Raw genomic sequence first — 21,693 nt, 5'->3', positions numbered from 1 at the left:
TGCAAAGCTTAATTGCGTTTGACCCTCGACCATGAGCACGTGCTTCACTTGGTCATTTGGACGATGGTTACACACAAACCTGCTGTGCTAAATTTGATCCATAGCTGGAAAGCGACCCGGGCAGTCACAATAGCATACAGACTTTTTACTAAAGCAAACACAACTTTTCTGCATGAATATACATTGTGTGCTTACTCTCTAATAGAGCAAATTCTGCAGCTAGTAATGATGTCCCAGTATATTGATAGGCAGCCAGCATTTTCTGTTCTTTAGGCTGTATGCTCTATAGCTATTTGCTGACGACATACTATTAAATGACTAAACAAAAGTAGGTATTAAACAAGGACTAAACAATACAAACGTACTCAAAATATGCCTCTTGTGCAGGAGGAAGGTGTGAGCTCTGCTGGGCGACCATTACTTACAGGCGTGCAAATAACATTTAAGTCCAGAGCCCCTTCATGTCCCGTCCCCCCCCCCCCCCCCATCCCAAAAAAAAATAAACTCAAATTTAAAAAAGCGGAAATATAGCGCACGAAAATGGTTAAGTAAGAGTATAAGTACGATTTTCTGGAAGGTGCTAAAATTCAGAAATAAACAATAAATGGTTCGTTTACAGAAGACTTTTGATGGCTTAATTTCAAAGGACTAGCAATTGGATGAGCTGAAAGCCATGGCAAGCATTACAGGAGGCTTGTAAACATGCCTGATCTGAATGTGGTGTAGGAAGCACAGACCCGGCTTGATCCTGAAATGCAGGGAAGCTGTTCATTGATGCTATATCTGCCATAACAGCTGCTATCACAATGAGTCTGCGCTATAAAAGTGGATGGTGAGAGGTCAGGAACAAATAGGCTTACCATACTATCCCTTTAAAGCGGGACACTCATGAATTACACGGGTTCTCTAGCTGATTTAAAACCAGGTGAAATTCAGGCTTGAAGCCAGCCACAGTTCCTGTGAAATTCATGAGTGTTCCAGTGTAAAGGGATAGTACGGTAAGCCTAAGAATAAATGTCATACATATAGTGTGGTATCAAGGATTGTCCTTTTCCCTTTAGTCCTTTGGTTGCAAAGACTGTCGTGTTTGTGCTACCTTTATTATATAAAAGCTGCTTATGTTCAGAGGCAGAATCTGTTGTACTGCTTGAAATAACAACTTTCTCTTTTCTTTTTTTTTTTTTTTCAGTTTGGAAACATGAACCCCCAAATGCAAATGATGGGACAGGCAATGGCACAAAATGTACATGGTGGCTACTTTGGACAAACCCAGTATGCTACAAGTGATCCAATGTGGGGGTACTTCACAGCGGTAGCTGGGCAGGTATGTGTATACGGAATACATACTATTTACCGGCGGCCGGGATGCTGGCTGTCAAGATGTCAACAGCGGCAACCTGGCCGGTAGCGGGGCAAGCCCCTTGCGGGCATGGTGGCTCATTGCGCTGTCCACCGGCATCCCGATTGCCTCCCGTGCATGCAACTGCCATCAGATCGCCAGGTTTATATATATATATATATATATATATATATATATATATATATATATATATATATATATATATATATATATATATATATATATATATATATATATATATACACATATATATATATATATATATATACATACATACATACATACATACATACATACATACATACATACATACATACATACATACATACATACATACATACATACATACATCTCTAAAGGATGAATGGCACTGGAGACAGGTATTTGCAATAAAAGTTGTATTCAGTCAACTTTTATTGCAAATACCTGTCTCCAGTGCCGTTCATCCTTTGGAGTTGCATGTTACTTTTGGAACTGGCACGGAGCACGTTGTTGTGGAGAGCTTGTGAGTGCCGACTGTTGCTGCAAGGATATATATATATATATATATATATATATATATATATATATATATATATATATATATATATATATATATATATATATATATATATATATATATATATATATATATATATATATATATATATATATATATATATATATATTCCAGAAAGCGGCGGCACTCGGAGACTTAGAATATCGTCAGGGGCTGCGTACCCTGAAACGTAGAAACTTACATTAAATGTCTTATGCACTTTATTCTAAGTCTCCGAGTGCCGCCGCTTTCTGGAATACATATGTGAGGGGCTGCTTGCCACTCAAGGAGGAGGGCACAGGAGCAATATTTGGATTTCGTGGGGACGGATGGAGTGCCGGATCATTCTGGACGAGAGAGAGAGAGAGAGAGATATATATATATATATATATATATATATATATCTAGATATATCTAGATATATCTATGTATATATAGATCTATGTGTTTTTAAATGCATTTATTTACTTTTAGTGCTGTCAGATTGTCGTAATTAAGTCACGTACTGAGGGTTAGGCACGGACTTCATAACTACTTTCCCATTGAACCCGCTAGAGAATTCTACAGCCGTATCCCAACCACAAAGGTCTCTTGTGTTGAGGGATAGGTGAGGCATTAATATTTGTTTATATTAGAAGTCTGTTCAGTTCTCTGTGCTGTTGGGATGCACAAATGACCACTTATAACTGGTTATCGAAGATACAATGTTTTAATTGTTTCTGGGTATTGTAGTTCCAGTCTAAAGTGGTCGAGAGCAATTCAGTTGTTCTGCACGACCATCCCTGAGGCTGCATTTATTGTGGATTTCTACTAGCAGTATCCTGAGGTGTGAGCAGAAATCTGCATAAAGCATGGTTGCTGGGTGTACCCCTAACTGCAATGCTCCCAGCACTTAACGCAGCTAATCCTGTGCATTAAACCGAGAAAAAGGGGCGATCGCACGAGTTAAGTGCTCCCTTGCAGCTGTTCGTGTAAAATAATTGAATAACTTCCAGTCACTTTAGACGGTAGCTGCAGTACCCTGTAACAATTCTCCCCCTCCGTGGCACATCACAGAGTTGTATTGCAAAGTTATTCATCTATTTTGGCTGTATTGTACAACCATACAGATCTGCTTTTTGATAATAGAAGCTACAATTGTTGTCCTAGGAAATTGCCCATCTTGGAACGGAGGAGTGGTATGTTATCCAAGGAGCTATCACTTGCAAACAAAGCACTTTTCTTTTAGTGCCTCATGAATGGTCACCACTGCTAATAGCCCTCTTCTGTTGGCCCTTCCCTATCTTGCGTATTAATATTTCTCTAGCATCCATAAGGGATTTTGGGGGAAACTAGTATGATAGGGTATAGCCTGGGTCCAAAGGAGCCAGTGCACTTTAAATTTCTTCAACTGGGTGTGCTGGCTTCTCCCCTCTATGCCCCCTCCCACAGGCAGTTTAGAAAAAAGTGCCCTCAGGAGAGGATGCACATCTCTGCAGCTCCAGAGAGTTTTCTTCAATTTCTTTTTAATCTTTTATTTTCAGTATGCTGTCTGGGCAACGGCATACCTGCACCGTGGGAGTTAGGGGGGAAGGGGTCACCAGCCTTACGAGGTACAGAGCTGCTTCCCTGCTGCAGGACCACCATCCCGAGGAGTGGTTGTTCAGCACACCCCTAACGTTGCCTGAAAGTGACATCGGTAGTGAGTTCAACCGGGGGCCCTGCTAGGGGGGTCCCCCGGTTCAAAGTGCAGCTGACCATAGGCACGGCATTCGGGACCCTCCCGGGGGGGTGGTTCCCCGCTAAGATCTCCCGTGTAGAACTGGCACAAAACGGCTTGACTAGCACTTGTGTGATCTTTTGAGCTTACATGGGGACTTTTTTTTTTTTGCCAGTATAATCTATGTATGTAACTCCAGCGCCATAGAAAGGTGCGGCGCTACCTCAGAGCAGGGCCTGAGGCGTTTTGGCGCCTTCCTCTGCTTACTGCAGCACAGACGGCGCCTCTTGATCCTCAGACACGCTGGAAATCTGGTACAGTGTGTAGCAAAGGGGGAGAGCTGCTTGTGTACACTATCCTGATCCTATCTAGGACAATAATTGTTAGTGTTTACTGTATTATAGGGAGCGCACAGCCTCACTGGGGCTGTGCAGCTTATGGTGTGCTGGTCTCTCTCTCTCTCTCTCTCATTATAACTGTATGTGTGCTATTGTGCTTACTTTGAATATGGGTAAACACAAGCTGTGCAGTTAGTCACACTAGATTCTCTTCCTTATCTAATAACTGTTTCCTGTGAACAATGCAGTCAATCTTCACAAATCAGTGAAGGGGCTGGGGGAGATGGTCCAGGGCACCACTGGTTAGGGTCTCTTAAGACTGTGATGTCTGATATGTTATCTCCGCTCAATGCTAATATGCAGAAAACTCAGCTACTGCAACAAACTGTTGCAGATTTAGCTGCTAGGGCAGATGCATAGCACCAAACCCCCCCCATGCAGGTCCTCAGAAGCGTGGTTTACCTGCTATTCTATCTGACACAGATGATATACAGGATGATGGGGATGTCCTGGACCCCATTAGTGGGGATCCTGATGCTGTTTAGGGTATTGAACCCCTCATTTTGGCTATAAGGGATGTGTTAAAGCTCCCTCTAGAGGATGCTGCGTCACAGCAGTCGTGTTTCTTTGTACAAAACAAGCCTAATGTCACTTTCCTTGATTCTACAGAGTTAGATGACTTATTCAAACAGGCCTGGAAAAATCCAGACAAATTCAAAGTGTCCAAAAAGTTTTTGCACACTTTCCCATTTGCTCATGAAGGTAGAAAATTTTGGGAGGAATCCACTGGGGTGGATGTCTCAGTATCTCTTCTGTCTAAAGTCCGGTGCAGCCCGCCCCGGGCTCCTTTACCATGAAGGATCCAGGGGATAGGAAGATTGAGACTACCCTAAAATCTAAATACTCAGCAGCCGGTATAGCACAAAGACCGGTCATTGCGGGTTGCTGGATGCCTCATCAGGCATGCCTGCGGTTTGCCCTACTGGACAATCCCTTCCAATTCCAGGCACTACCCTTCGGCCTGTCCACAGCCCCGAGGGTATTCACAAAGGTGATGGTGGAGATGATGTTCCAACTCCCGGTCAATGTGGTCCCTTATCTGGACGATCTTCTAATAAAGGCACAATCCAGGGAGCTTTTGTTGCTCCATATCGACCGCACCATCTTCTTTCGGACCGTGGGTGTATCCTCAACTTGCAGAAGTCCCACCTGGAGCCAACTCGTAGGCTCCTGTTCCTGGGGATGTTGCCGGATACTGTGGCCCAGAAGGTGTTTCTACCAGAGGACAAGGCGAAAACACTTCAGGAGATGGTCCGCATGGTTCTCCGGCCTGCTCGAGTATCCATCCATCTTTGCATAAGATTGCTGGGAAAAATGGTTACCTCTTACAAGGCGATCCAGTATGGGAGGTTCCATACCAGAACATTTCAATTGGATCTCCTGAGCAAGTGGTCCGGATCGCATCTCCAGATGCACTGGTTAATTCGGCGGTCACCTCAGGCCAGAATTTCCCTCCTGTGGTGGCTACAGTCCTCCAATCTCCTGGAGGGCCGGGGATTCGGGATTGGACCCTCCTCACGACTGATGCAAGTCTACGGGGATGGGGAGCTGTCACCCAAGGTGGTCAGCCCACGAGTCCCTCCTTCCGATCAACATTCTGGAACTTTGGGGGTAATTCTGAGTTGATCGCAGCAGGAACTTTGTTAGCAGTTGGGCAAAACCATGTGCACTGCAGGGGAGGCAGATATAACATGTGCAGAGAGTTAGATTTGGGTGGGTTATTTTGTTTCGGTGCAGGGTAAATACTGGCTGCTTTATTTTTACACTGCAATTTAGATTGCAGATTGAACACACCACACCCAAATCTAACTCTCTGCACATGTTATATCTGCCTCCCCTTCAGTGCACATGGTTTTGCCCAACTGCTAACGAAGTTCCTGCTGCGATCAACTCAGAATTACCCCCCAATGCTCTGCTTCAGGCCTCTCCTCTGCTCGGGGATCACGTGATCCAGGTACAGTCGGACAACGCCACGGCAGTGACATATAGCACTTGTCAAGGAGGGACCAAAAGCAGAGCCTGCATGCTAGAAGTGTCAAAATACTCCTCTGGGCGGAAAGAAATGCAAGAGCAATGTCAGCAATCTTCATTTCGGTTGTGGACAACTGGGAGGTGGATTTCCTGAGTTGTCACGCTCTTCACACGGGGGAGTGGGGGCTCCACCATCTGGTGTTCCAACAGATCATCGACTAGAGGGTTTGCCCTCCAAATAGACATGATGGCTTCTCGGCTCAACAAGAAACTTCCCTGGTACTGCTCACTGACCAGGGACCCTCAGGAGAGGGCAGTGAATGCCCTGGCGTCGCCTTGGCCGAACCGGCTGATCAACCTGTTTCATCTAATACCATTGCTCCCAAGGGTGTTAAAGCAAATCGGGCATCAGGGTGTCCAGGCAATTCTGATAGCACCGGATTGGCCTCGGAGGGCTTGGTATGCAGATCTTCTGGACATGTTTGTTAAAAACCCTTGGCCTCTACCACTAAGGAGATCTTCAACAAGGACCGTTCGTCTACCCGGACTTATGGCTTAATTTGACGGCATGGAGGTTGAGCGGAAACATCCTAGCTCACAAGGGCCTTTCCAAAAAGGTTATTGCTACCATGGTTCAGGCCAGAAAACCTGTGACGTCAAAACACTACCATCCTATCTGGAGTAGATGTGTCTCTTTAGGCGAGGACTGCACGTATCAGCTTGCAGTATTTCACTTGGGACGTTTTCTACGTTTCCTGCAGGCTCGTGTGGATAAGGGCTTGCGTCTGGGTTCCATTAAGGTCCAGATTTTAGCCCTCCATTTTCTTCCAGAAGAAATTGGCGATGTTGCCAGAAGTTCAGACCTTCTTTCAAGGGGTACGCCACATACAATTACTTTTTGTGCCGCCTACGGCACCCTGGGATTTGGATGTAGTGTTGGCAGTTCTGCAGTACTCCTGGTTTGAACCTCTGACTGTAGAAGACAAGTACCTCACGTGGAAAACTGTGATGTTACTGGCCCTGGCTTCTGCTCAACGTGTTTCAGAATTGGGGGCTTTATCGTGTAAAAGTCCGTACTTGGGTGGTCATTCCGAGTTGTTCGCTCGTTGCCGTTTTTCGTTATATTGCGATTAGTCGCTTACTGCGCATGCGCAAGGATCGCTGAGCGCATGCGGTTAGTTATTTTACACAAGTTAGGTATTTTACTCACTGCATAACAAGGATTTCTCTAACGTCCTAGTGGATGCTGGGGACTCCGAAAGGACCATGGGGGATAGCGGCTCCGCAGGAGACTGGGCACAAAAGTAAAAAGCTTTAGGACTACCTGGTGTGCACTGGCTCCTCCCCCTATGACCCTCCTCCAAGCCTCAGTTAGATTTTTGTGCCCGAACGAGACGGGTGCAGGCTAAGGGGCTCTCCTGAGCTGCTTAGTGTAAAAGTTTAAAGTAGGTTTTTTATTTTCAGTGAGACCTGCTGGCAACAGGCTCACTGCACCGAGGGACTAAGGGGAGAAGAAGCGAACTCACCTGCGTGCAGAGTGGATTGGGCTTCTTAGGCTACTGGACATTAGCTCCAGAGGGACGATCACAGGCCCAGCCATGGATGGGTCCCGGAGCCGCGCCGCCGGCCCCCTTACAGAGCCAGAAGAGTGAAGAGGTCCGAAAAATCGGCGGCAGAAGACGTCCTGTCTTCAATAAGGTAGCGCACAGCACCGCAGCTGTGCGCCATTGCTCTCAGCACACTTCACACTCCGGTCACTAAGGGTGCAGGGCGCTGGGGGGGGCGCCCTGAGACGCAATAAAACACCTTTTTTTGGCAAAAAATACATCACATATAGCTCCTGGGCTATATGGATGCATTTAACCCTGCCAATTTTTCCTAAAAAAGCGGGAGAAGGGGGCGGAGCCTGTCTCCTCAGCACACTGGCGCCATTTTTTCCTCTCAGCTCCGTTGGAGGAAGGCTCCCTGACTCTCCCCTGCAGTCCTGCACTACAGAAACAGGGTAACACAAGAGAGGGGGGGCACTAAATTGGCATATAAATATATACAGCAGCTATATTAGGGAAAAACACTTATATAAGGTTATCCCTGTGTGTGTGTGTGTGTATATATATATATATATATATATATATATATATATATATATATATATATATATATATATATATATATATATATATATATATATATATATATATATATATATATATATATAGCGCTCTGGTGTGTGCTGGCAAACTCTCCCTCTGTCTCCCCAAAGGGCTAGTGGGGTCCTGTCCTCTATCAGAGCATTCCCTGTGTGTGTGCTGTGTGTCGGTACGCTGTGTCGACGTGTGGAGGCGGAGCAATTGCCTGTGTTAGTGATGTCACCCCCTAGGGAGTCGACACCTGACTGGATGGTCTTATGGAAAGAATTACGTGATAGTGTCGGCACTTTACAAAAGACTGTTGACGACATGAGACAGCCGGCAAATCCGTTAATACCTGTACAGGCGTCTCAAACACCGTCAGGGGCTATAAAACGCCCGTTACCTCAGGTCGATACAGACACTGACACGGACACTGACTCCAGTGTCGACGGTGAGGAAACAAACGTATTTTCCAGTAGGGCCACACGTTACATGATCACGGCAATGAAGGAGGTTTTGAACATTTCTGATACTACAAGTACCACAAAAAAGGGTATTATGTGGGGTGTGAAAAAACTACCCGTAGTTTTTCCTGAATCAGATGAATTAAATGAGGTGTGTGATGAAGCGTGGGTTTCCCCCGATAAAAAAAACTGCTAATTTCTAAAAAATTATTGGCATTATACCCTTTCCCGCCAGAGGTTAGGGCGCGTTGGGAAACACCCCCTAGAGTGGATAAGGCGCTCACGCTTATCAAAACAAGTGGCGTTACCGTCTCCTGATACGGCCGTCCTCAAGGAACCAGCTGATAGGAAGCTGGAAAATATCCTAAAAAGTATATACACACATACTGGTATTATACTGCGACCAGCAATCGCCTCAGCCTGGATGTGCAGTGCTGGGGTGGCTTGGTCGGATTCCCTGACTGAAAATATTGATACCCTGGACAGGGACAATATATTATTGACTATAGAGCATTTAAAGGATGCATTTCTATATATGCGTGATGCACAGAGGGATATTTGCACTCTGGCATCAAGAGTAAGTGCGATGTCCATTTCTGCCAGAAGAGGGTTATGGACGCGACAGTGGTCAGGTGATGCGGATTCCAAACGGCATATGGAAGTATTGCCGTATAAAGGGGAGGAGTTATTTGGAGTCGGTCTATCGGACCTGGTGGCCACGGCAACGGCTGGGAAATCCACCTTTTTACCCCAAGTCACCTCACAGCAGAAAAAGATACCGTCTTTTCAGGCTCAGTCCTTTCGTCCCCATAAGGGCAAGCGGGCAAAAGGCCACTCATATCTGCCCCGGGGCAGAGGAAGGGGAAAAAGACTGCAGCAGACAGCCTCTTCCCACGAACAGAAGCCCTCCCCCGCTTCTGCCAAGTCCTCAGCATGACGCTGGGGCCTTACAAGCGGACTCAGGCACGGTGGGGGCCCGTCTCAAGAATTTCAGCGCGCAGTGGGCTCACTCGCAAGTGGACCCCTGGATCCTGCAGGTAGTATCACAGGGGTACAAATTGGAATTCGAGACGTCTCCCCCTCGCCGGTTCCTGAAGTCTGCTTTACCAACGTCTCCCCCCGACAGGGAGGCGGTATTGGAAGCCATTCACAAGCTGTATTCCCAGCAAGTGATAATCAAGGTACCCCTCCTACAACAGGGAAAGGGGTATTATTCCACGCTGTTTGTGGTACCGAAGCCGGACGGCTCGGTGAGACCCATTTTAAATCTGAAATCTTTGAACACTTACATAAAAAGGTTCAAGTTCAAGATGGAGTCACTCAGAGCAGTGATAGCGAACCTGGAAGAAGGGGACTATATGGTGTCTCTGGACATCAAGGATGCTTACCTCCATGTCCCAATTTGCCCTTCTCACCAAGGGTACCTCAGGTTTGTGGTACAGAACTGTCACTATCAGTTTCAGACGCTGCCGTTTGGATTGTCCACGGCACCCCGGGTCTTTACCAAGGTAATGGCCGAAATGATGATTCTTCTTCGAAGAAAAGGCGTCTTAATTATCCCTTACTTGGACGATCTCCTGATAAGGGCAAGGTCCAGAGAACAGTTAGAGGTCGGAGTAGCACTATCTCAAGTAGTACTACGACAGCACGGATGGATTCTAAATATTCCAAAATCGCAGCTGATTCCGACGACACGTCTGCTGTTCCTAGGAATGATTCTGGACACAGTACAGAAAAAGGTGTTTCTCCCGGAAGAGAAAGCCAGGGAGTTATCTGACCTAGTCAGGAACCTCCTAAGACCAGGCCAAGTGTCAGTACATCAATGCACAAGGGTCCTGGGAAAGATGGTGGCTTCTTACGAAGCGATTCCATTCGGCAGATTCCACGCAAGAACTTTTCAGTGGGATCTGCTGGACAAATGGTCCGGATCGCATCTTCAAATGCATCAGCGGATAACCCTGTCTCCAAGGACAAGGGTGTCTCTCCTGTGGTGGTTACAGAGTGCTCATCTCCTAGAGGGCCGCAGATTCGGCATTCAGGATTGGGTCCTGGTGACCACGGATGCCAGCCTGAGAGGCTGGGGAGCAGTCACACAGGGAAGAAATTTCCAGGGCTTGTGGTCAAGCATGGAAACGTCACTTCACATAAATATCCTGGAACTAAGGGCCATTTACAATGCCCTAAGTCAGGCAAGACCTCTGCTTCAGGGTCAGCCGGTGTTGATCCAGTCGGACAACATCACGGCAGTCGCCCACGTAAACAGACAGGGCGGCACAAGAAGCAGGAGGGCAATGACGGAAGTGGCAAGGATTCTTCGCTGGGCGGAAAATCATGTGATAGCACTGTCAGCAGTGTTCATTCCGGGAGTGGACAACTGGGAAGCAGACTTCCTCAGCAGACACGATCTTCACCCGGGGGAGTGGGGACTTCACCCAGAAGTCTTCCACATGATTGTGAACCGTTGGGAAAAACCAAAGGTGGACATGATGGCGTCCCGCCTCAACAAAAAACTGGACAGATATTGCGCCAGGTCAAGGGACCCTCAGGCAATAGCTGTGGACGCTCTGGTAACACCGTGGGTGTACCAGTCAGTGTATGTGTTCCCTCCTCTTCCTCTCATACCAAAAGTACTGAGAATCATAAGGAGGAGAGGAGTAAAGACTATACTCGTGGCTCCGGATTGGCCAAGAAGGACTTGGTACCCGGAAATTCAAGAGATGCTCACGGAGGACCCGTGGCCTCTACCTCTAAGAAAGGACCTGCTCCAGCAGGGACCATGTCTGTTCCAAGACTTGCTGCGTTTGACGGCATGGCGGTTGAACGCCGGATCCTGAAGGAAAAAGGCATTCCGGATGAAGTCATCCCTACCCTGATCAAAGCCAGGAAGGATGTGACCGTACAACATTATCACCGTATTTGGCGTAAATATGTTGCGTGGTGCGAGGCCAGGAAGGCCCCTACAGAGGAATTTCAATTGGGTCGATTCCTGCATTTCCTGCAAACAGGACTGTCTATGGGCCTAAAATTAGGGTCCATTAAGGTTCAAATTTCGGCCCTGTCAATATTCTTCCAAAAAGAACTAGCTTCTGTTCCTGAAGTTCAGACGTTTGTCAAGGGAGTACTGCATATACAGCCTCCTTTTGTGCCTCCAGTGGCACCTTGGGATCTCAATGTAGTTTTGGGATTTCTAAAATCACATTGGTTTGAACCACTCACCACTGTGGACTTAAAATATCTCACATGGAAAGTGGTAATGCTGTTAGCCCTGGCTTCAGCCAGGCGTGTTTCAGAATTGGCGGCTTTATCCTATAAAAGCCCTTACCTAATTTTTCATACGGACAGGGCAGAATTGAGGACTCGTCCTCAATTTCTCCCTAAGGTGGTTTCAGCATTTCACTTAAACCAGCCTATTGTGGTGCCTGTGGCTACTAGGGACTTGGAGGATTCCAAGTTGCTGGACGTAGTCAGGGCCCTGAAAATATGTTTCCAGGACGGCTGGAGTCAGAAAATCTGACTCGCTGTTTATCCTGTATGCACCCAACAAGCTGGGTGCTCCTGCTTCTAAGCAGACGATTGCTCGTTGGATTTGTAGTACAATTCAGCTTGCACATTCTGTGGCAGGCCTGCCACAGCCAAAATCTGTAAAAGCCCATCCCACACGGAAAGTGGGCTCATCTTGGGCGGCTGCCCGAGGGGTCTCGGCTTTACAACTTTGCCGAGCAGCTACTTGGTCAGGGGCAAACACGTTTGCTAAATTCTACAAATTTGATACCCTGGCTGAGGAGGACCTGGAGTTCTCTCATTCGGTGCTGCAGAGTCATCCGCACTCTCCCGCCCGTTTGGGAGCTTTGGTATAATCCCCATGGTCCTTTTGGAGTCCCCAGCATCCACTAGGACGTTAGAGAAAATAAGAATTTACTTACCGATAATTCTATTTCTCATAGTCCGTAGTGGATGCTGGGCGCCCATCCCAAGTGCGGATTGTCTGCATTACTTGTACATAGTTATTGTTACAAAAATCGGGTTATTGTTGTTGTGAGCCATCTTTTCAGAGGCTCCTTCTGTTATCATGCTGTTAACTGGGTTCAGATCACAAGTTGTACGGTGTGATTGGTGTGGCTGGTAATGAGTCTTACCCGGGATTCAAAATCCTTCCTTATTGTGTACGCTCGTCCGGGCACAGTATCCTAACTGAGGCTTGGAGGAGGGTCATAGGGGGAGGAGCCAGTGCACACCAGGTAGTCCTAAAGCTTTTTACTTTTGTGCCCAGTCTCCTGCGGAGCCGCTATCCCCCATGGTCCTTTCGGAGTCCCCAGCATCCACTACGGACTATGAGAAATAGAATTATCGGTTAGTAAATTCTTATTTTTTCATCGTTCTGGTGATCGGAGTGTGACAGGAAGTGGGTGTTTCTGGGCGGAAACTGTCCGTTTTATGGGCGTGTGCAAAAAAAGCTGGCGTTTCTTGGAAAAACGCGGGAGTGTCTGAAGAAACGGGGGAGTGTCTGGGCGAACGCTGGGTGTGTTTGTGACGTCAAACCAGGAACGAAACTGACTGAACTGATCGCAATGGCTGAGTAAGTCTGGAGCTATTCAGAAACTGCTAAGAAATTTCTATTCGCAATTCTGCTAATCTTTCGTTCGCAATTCTGCTAAGCTAAGATACACTCCCAGAGGGCGGCGGCTTAGCGTGTGCAATACTGCTAAAAGCAGCTAGCGAGCGAACAACTCTGAATGAGGGCCTTGGTCTTTTATGAGGACAAAGTGAAGCTCCGGACTAGACAACAGTTCCTGCCGAAGGTTGTCTCCGCGTTTCATCTGAATCAATCTATTATGGTTTCGTCCAGTTCTGACGCTTCTGCTCCTCCAGAGGCTCTATGATACACAGAAAAAGGGTTGCCCTGCTTCAAAGCAGTCCATTGCTTGTTGGATTAGGCTTACTATCCAACAGGCCTATGTGTCTGCAGCCTTACCTGTTCCTAATTCTCTAAAGGCCCAATCTACAAGTTCAGTGGGCTCTTCCTGGGCGTCTGCCCGTGGCATCTCGGCCTTGCAACTATGCCGAGCTGCTACCTGGTAAGGGAAGAACACTTTTTTTTTTTTTTTTTTTTTTTTTTTTTGGTGAAGTTCTACAAATTTGATACCCTGGCCAAAGAGGATACCCAGTTTGGGCAGGCGGTGCTGCAGCGGTCTCCGCATATTCCCGCTTTGGGACGTCCCCATCGTACTAGTTTTCCCCCAATATCCCTTATGGACGCTAGATAAAATAGGATTTTAATACCTATTGGTAAATCCTTTTCTCGTAGTCCATAAGGGATATTGTGCGTGGACTTTTCTGCAGGTTCTTGTTCTATAGTTTGTTGGTTAGTGGTGTGCTGGTGTGTAAATCTCACCACCTTTTTCTGTTTATAGTGTTCCTTCTCTCATGTCCTTTCTCCCTCGGGCATGTTTTTACCTAGAACTGCCTGTGGGAGGGGGCATAGAGGGGAGGAGCCAGCACATCCAGTTGAAGAAATTTAAAGTGCACTGGTTCCTTTGGACCCAGTCTATACACCATCGTACTAGTTTCCCCCAATATCCCTTATGGACTACGAGAAAAGGATTTACCGGTAGGTATTAAAATCCTATTTTTGCCAAAGTGACAATTTAGTAGTCTTCATTCTGTACTTGTTCGGTATCTACCCTTACATTGTGTGTTATGTTAAATAAATGTTGTTCTGTAGGATGGTGAAGTAGATGCTGAAGAACTACAGAGATGTTTAACACAGGCTGGAATCCATGGGTCCTATACTCGTAAGTCAAAGAAAATCTACTGTGCCCCCACTGTCAATACATGATTTAGGATTATCTACCAGTTTTTCTTTTTATGGTCCTAATATGGTCAGGACATAGTTTACAGAATCCCATGTATGATTACTGTTGTTTTCATATACAGCATTAACCTTGCGTTTGTTCTGTGAATGGACAGGTGACCTGTCGGTATAGTTTGGCTGCTTCAGTGGTCTTAAGAATGTATGTTACATTGTGATGGCATTGTATGGGAAATGCTGTAATCTGCACAACTATGGAGAGAATGTACTAAGCAGTGATAAGCGTTGAGAAGTTGCCCATGGCAACCAATCGGCTACTCTGTATAATTTTAAAGAATGCAAATTATGAATGTTACTTCAATGCTGATTGGTTGCCATGGGCAACTTCTCCACTGGCTCACTTCTCCGCTCTTTTCACTGCTTAGTACATATCCCCCTAATATAATGTGTACTGAATCTCAAGTGAAGACTGCAGCTGCAATATGTCTAACAACCTTAGCACAAGCAGGATCTTGAGGTTTAATCCTGTTCGTGATGTAAGAGTTTGCAAGGCCCGCATACATGGCTAACTAGTCATGCAAGACTCAAACACTAACTTTCTAATTTTAGTTTCTCTAGGATAAGGGTGTGATAACCCTGTCTTGTTTACAGGGCACTTGACGTAAACATTATAACCTAGTGCAAGGCAACAGCAGAATCTCTGGTCATAGGCCGTGGACATTTGGAATGTTGTGTTTAAATCTAGACTATCCTGTCCACCATTGTATGTCATATTTTTGTTGTGTAATTGGAGTTTTTAAATTCTCTTGATATTTTTTTACCTTCTTAAGATGTTGGCAAAACTTTTAACCTAAGGGGCATATTTAATTAGCCACGGTGCTTCTTGTGGGCTTGTAGCATTACTTGGGGCGGTTCAGTTGCAGGCTCCACTTGCACTGGATTTCTGTTAACCAAGATTTCTGTTCGCACCTCAGAATGGTGTTAAGTTGGGTTATTTGCGAGTGTGGTAACACATAGCTGCAGACAATTAACCCGGAATCTGTGGGTTAACTGCGTTAGATGTAAGCTTACCATGGGAGGAAATGGGCTTACATTTGAGTAGTAAGCACTGCAGCTAATTGAATATGCCCCTAAGCCTAGTTTTGGTGTCCAGAGTTTCTCTAGGCATCTTGAAGAAGTTGAATGTTGATGCATCTGATTGGACTGAATGTTGTTGTTTGTCCAGTCAGCTGCATTGCTCATGTCCTGCACAGCATGTGTGCTTTTTAATAGTAAGGCTGGTATTTCTGTTAAACCATTTGTTGGAAATTGACAGCTTTATTGATAAAGGGGATGAGGTCGCTTCTGAAAAATGTTCTATAGGTAACCTATACCCCTTTTTCCACAAGTCCCGGGTCTGGGCAGGATTTGGAAGACTGTTCCAAACCAGGCGAGACCTGAGACAACCCTATCACAGTGCAGCGTTGACCTGGGCTATTCCTGGGTCGGCGCCTTCATACTGCACACTGGTGCAGTACCGGCGCTGGGTCGGACAACCTGGTTTACCAGTTTCCACTACCTGGGATCTTTCCTTGTAAAACCTGCTAGTTACACGGGTAGGTCGGTTTCCAATGACCACAATCCTGTGTTGTTGCACCTTTATGTGGAACAGGGGTATAGGGGTGGTTTTTCCCATAGCAGCTAGTTGGGTCTCTTTTTTTTTTTTTTTTTTTTTTTTTTTTTTTTTAAATAGAACTGAATAAATAGATTATTGTGCCCCCTCCTCTTAAATAGCACTGAATAAACTGCTTCCCCCAGCCCCCCGGCTCAGGCCTGGTAATCTATTCAAAACTACATCTTCTTTTCCTAACTACAGGGATTGTGAAATGTTGCTTTAGATTCTTATAGGGCATACACACAGGCCGATTTTTATTTTTTGCCTATAATTATTATTATTATTTTTTTTTATTTTTTTAAGCAATCCTGTGTAGATCACGTAGAATTTAAGCACTGATCGCTCAGTGTGTATACCCCATAGCAGTGGCGGTGCGTGGTCCCGCGCGTCGCCATCCCCCGCTCAGATCTTTAGCACATGCAGACAAGATATAGTTCGATTGCCTAGCATGTGCAAAAAACACTGATTAGCACATATCGCTGTGTGCTGAGCGATCTGTGCTAACCTAGATCGCTTAGCACACCGCACAAGTCACCCCGTGTGTATGCCCCATTACATTATCATACCTCCCAACTGTCCCGATTTTTGTCGGGACTGTCCCGTTCTCACACCAGCTAGTTGCAGTGTCCTGCAGTTGGGAGATCCCCTCACTCGCTGCTTTGCCAAGCAAAACAGCGGCGAATAGATGCTGCGTTTTGTTCACTGGGAGAGTGGAACAGGGGCAAGCCAGCAGCTCAGAGCGCTTGGCATGCCCGCCCACCGCTGCGAAAACAGGCGTGACCCATGATGGCGGTACTTCTGTGAGGCAGTGCCTCCTATTTTCGGGCGAGCACCTTCAGCGTGCGTCTGTGTCCCTCCTCCCAACTTTCTAAAGTTGTGAGGTATGGTATGCACTGTGGAACCATGCAGATGAGCTATTTGCTAAAATTAGTCTCTTGTTGAATGAAATGGCTTTTTAAAGGTGTCTAAATTTGTAAATTGTACTGGGTTGTGTAATCTGCCAGTGAATGTGAAGTATAATGTAGAAGTACTGTTACCTTAAATTACTCTGAACTACACTGGTTAATTTGAATGTGTATTGACTATTCATTTGTTCTTTTCTATTTTAGCTTTCAGCCTGGAAACCTGCCGCATTATGGTTGCCATGTTGGACGTATCCTTTATAAAACAGCTGCTCTAACAGTTTGCTTACCACATTTGTAAGATGACCAGTTGCCTCTTACCCAGCCCTCCCCTGGTCTATACACTATGGAGTCTCTAGGTGCAATGGCGAAAAACTCGCTATAATTGTGGTATAGTGTAATCTCCTGCACTACGTTATAGCTGGCTTCTTACTCCATGTATGCCTTTACTAGCTATCATCGTGTTATATGGTAATCTCCTGCACTGCGTTATAGCTGGCTGCTTACTCAATGTATGCCTTGCTAGCTATCATTGTGCTATATGGTAATCTCCTGCACTGCGTTATAGCTGGCTTCTTACTCCATGTATGCCTTTACTAGCTATCATCGTGCTATATGGTAATCTCCTGCACTGCATTATAGCTGGCTTCTTACTCCACGTATGCCTTACTAGTTTAGCTATCATTGTGCTATATGGTAATCTCCTGCACTGCGTTATAGCTGGCTTCTTACTCCATGTATGCCTTACTAGCTATCATTGTGCTATATGGTAATCTCCTGCACTACGTTATAGCTGGCTTCTTACTCCATGTATGCCTTACTAGGTATCATTGTGCTATATGGTAATCTCCTGCACTGTGTTATAGCTGGCTTCTTACTCCATGTATGCCTTACTAGCTATCATTGTGCTATATGGTAATCTCCTGCACTACGTTATAGCTGGCTTCTTACTCCATGTATGCCTTACTAGCTATCATTGTGCTATATGGTAATCTCCTGCACTACGTTATAGCTGGCTTCTTACTCCATGTATGCCTTACTAGCTATCATTGTGCTATATGGTAATCTCCTGCACTATGTTATAGCTGGCTTCTTACTCCATGTATGCCATACTAGCTATCATTGTGCTATATGGTAATCTCCTGCACTACGTTATAGCTGGCTGCTTACTCAATGTATGCCTTGCTAGCTATCATTGTGCTATATGGTAATCTCCTGCACTGCGTTATAGCTGGCTTCTTACTCCATGTATGCCTTTACTAGCTATCATCGTGCTATATGGTAATCTCCTGCACTGCATTATAGCTGGCTTCTTACTCCACGTATGCCTTACTAGTTTAGCTATCATTGTGCTATATGGTAATCTCCTGCACTGCGTTATAGCTGGCTTCTTACTCCATGTATGCCTTACTAGCTATCATTGTGCTATATGGTAATCTCCTGCACTATGTTATAGCTGGCTTCTTACTCCATGTATGCCTTACTAGGTATCATTGTGCTATATGGTAATCTCCTGCACTGTGTTATAGCTGGCTTCTTACTCCATGTATGCATTTACTAGCTATCATTGTGCTATATGGTAATCTCCTGCACTGCGTTATAGCTGGCTTCTTACTCCATGTATGCCTTACTAGCTATCATTGTGCTATATGGTGCTATATGGTAATCTCCTGCACTGCGTTATACCGGCTTCTTACTCCATTTATGCATTTACTAGCTATCATTGTGCTATATGGTAATCTCCTGCACTACGTTATAGCTGGCTTCTTACTCCATGTATGCCTTACTAGCTATCATTGTGCTATATGGTGCTATATGGTAATCTCCTGCACTGCGTTATAGCTGGCTTCTTACTCCATGTATGCTTTACTAGCTATCATTGTGCTATATGGTAATCTCCTGCACTGCGTTATAGCTGGCTTCTTACTCCATGTATGCTTTACTAGCTATCATTGTGCTATATGGTAATCTCCTGCACTACGTTATAGCTGGCTTCTTACTCCATGTATGCTTTACTAGCTATCATTGTGCTATATGGTAATCTCCTGTACTACGTTATAGCTGGCTTCTTACTCCATGTATGCCTTTACTAGCTATCATTGTGCTATATGGTAATCTCCTGCACTACGTTATAGCTGGCTTCTTACTCCATGTATGCCTTACTAGCTATCATTGTGCTATATGGTAATCTCTTGCACTGCGTTATAGCTGGCTTCTTACTCCATATATGCCTTTACTAGCTATCATTGTGCTATATGGTAATCTCCTGCACTGCGTTATAGCTGGCTGCTTACTCCATGTATGCCTTACTAGCTATCATTGTGCTATATGGTAATCTCCTGCACTGCGTTATAGCTGGCTTCTTACTCCATGTATGCCTTACTAGCTATCATTGTGCTATATGGTAATCTCCTGTACTACGTTATAGCTGGCTTCTTACTCCATGTATGCCTTACTAGCTATCATTGTGCTATATGGTGCTATATGGTAATCTCCTGCACTGCGTTATAGCTGGCTTCTTACTCCATGTATGCCTTTACTAGCTATCATTGTGCTATATGGTAATCTCCTGCACTGCGTTATAGCTGGCTTCTTACTCCATGTATGCCTTACTAGCTATCATTGTGCTATATGGTAATCTCCTGCACTACGTTATAGCTGGCTTCTTACTCCATGTATGCCTTACTAGCTATCATTGTGCTATATGGTGCTATATGGTAATCTCCTGCACTGCGTTATAGCTGGCTTCTTACTCCATGTATGCCTTACTAGCTATCATTGTGCTATATGGTGCTATATGGTAATCTCCTGCACTGCGTTATAGCTGGCTTCTTACTCCATGTATGCCTTACTAGCTATCATTGTGCTATATGGTGATCTCCTGCACTGCGTTATAGCTGGCTTCTTACTCCATGTATGCCTTACTAGCTATCATTGTGCTATATGGTGCTATATGGTAATCTCCTGCACTACGTTATAGCTGGCTTCTTACTCCATGTATGCCTTACTAGCTATCATTGTGCTATATGGTAATCTCCTGTACTACGTTATAGCTGGCTTCTTACTCCATGTATGCCTTTACTAGCTATCATTGTGCTATATGGTAATCTTCTGCACTACGTTATAGCTGGCTTCTTACTCCATGTATGCCTTACTAGCTATCATTGTGCTATATGGTAATCTCCTGCACTGCGTTATAGCTGGCTTCTTACTCCATGTATGCCTTTACTAGCTATCATTGTGCTATATGGTAATCTCCTGCACTGCGTTATAGCTGGCTTCTTACTCCATGTATGCCTTACTAGCTATCATTGTGCTATATGGTGCTATATGGTAATCTCCTGCACTGCGTTATAGCTGGCTTCTTACTCCATGTATGCCTTACTAGGTATCATTGTGCTATAGTGTAATCTCCTGCACTACGTTATAGCTGGCTTCTTACTCCATGTATGCTTTACTAGCTATCATTGTGCTATATGGTAATCTCCTGCACTATGTTATAGCTGGCTTCTTACTCCATGTATGCCATACTAGCTATCATTGTGCTATATGGTAATCTCCTGCACTACGTTATAGCTGGCTTCTTACTCCATGTATGCCTTACTAGCTATCATTGTGCTATATGGTAATCTCCTGCACTGTGTTATAGCTGGCTTCTTACTCCATGTATGCCATACTAGCTATCATTGTGCTATATGGTAATCTCCTGTACTACGTTATAGCTGGCTTCTTACTCCATGTATGCCTTTACTAGCTATCATTGTGCTATATGGTGCTATATGGTAATCTCCTGCACTACGTTATAGCTGGCTTCTTACTCCATGTATGCCTTACTAGCTATCATTGTGCTATATGGTGCTATATGGTAATCTCCTGCACTGCGTTATAGCTGGCTTCTTACTCCATGTATGCCTTTACTAGCTATCATTGTGCTATATGGTAATCTCCTACACTACGTTATAGCTGGCTTCTTACTCCATGTATGCCTTACTAGCTATCATTGTGCTATATGGTAATCTCCTGCACTGCGTTATAGCTGGCTGCTTACTCCATGTATGCCTTACTAGGTATCATCGTGTTATATGGTAATCTCCTGCACTATGTTATAGCTGGCTTCTTACTCCATGTATGCCTTTACTAGCTATCATTGTGCTGTATGGTAATCTCCTGCACTAAGTTATAGCTGGCTTCTTACTCCATGTATGCCTTACTAGCTATCATTGTGCTATATGGTGCTATATGGTAATCTCCTGCACTGCGTTATAGCTGGCTTCTTACTCCATGTATGCCTTTACTAGCTATCATTGTGCTGTATGGTAATCTCCTGCACTAAGTTATAGCTGGCTTCTTACTCCATGTATGCCTTACTAGCTATCATTGTGCTATATGGTGCTATATGGTAATCTCCTGCACTATGTTATAGCTGGCTTCTTACTCCATGTATGCCTTTACTAGCTATCATTGTGCTGTATGGTAATCTCCTGCACTAAGTTATAGCTGGCTTCTTACTCCATGTATGCCTTTACTAGCTATCATTGTGCTATATGGTAATCTCCTGCACTATGTTATAGCTGGCTTCTTACTCCATGTATGCCTTACTAGCTATCATTGTGCTATATGGTAATCTCCTGCACTGTTATAGCTGGCTTCTTACTCCATGTATGCCATACTAGCTATCATTGTGCTATATGGTAATCTCCTGCACTACGTTATAGCTGGCTTCTTACTCCATGTATGCCTTACTAGCTATCATTGTGCTATATGGTAAT

At 45.1% G+C, this 21,693-nt stretch overlaps 1 protein-coding gene across 1 annotated transcript in view; it reads left to right on the top strand.

Moving 5' to 3' along the window:
* Nucleotides 1-1,192: 1,192 nt before the first annotated feature.
* The window catches only part of GCA (grancalcin), a 39,906-nt gene continuing 19,405 nt past the window's right edge, over nucleotides 1,193-21,693 (top strand). Inside the window, exons 1-3 of the mRNA XM_063933626.1 lie at nucleotides 1,193-1,324; nucleotides 14,282-14,351; nucleotides 17,132-17,175. Coding sequence (XP_063789696.1) covers nucleotides 1,199-1,324; nucleotides 14,282-14,351; nucleotides 17,132-17,175 — 240 coding nt within the window. The 5' untranslated portion in view covers nucleotides 1,193-1,198. The remainder of the gene's footprint in view (nucleotides 1,325-14,281; nucleotides 14,352-17,131; nucleotides 17,176-21,693) is intronic.

The sequence above is a fragment of the Pseudophryne corroboree genome, chromosome 7, assembly GCF_028390025.1.
Source record: "Pseudophryne corroboree isolate aPseCor3 chromosome 7, aPseCor3.hap2, whole genome shotgun sequence".
NCBI lineage: Eukaryota > Metazoa > Chordata > Amphibia > Anura > Myobatrachidae > Pseudophryne > Pseudophryne corroboree.
Note: the sequence above shows the minus strand (reverse complement) of the source record. Positions and strands in the feature narration are given on the sequence as shown.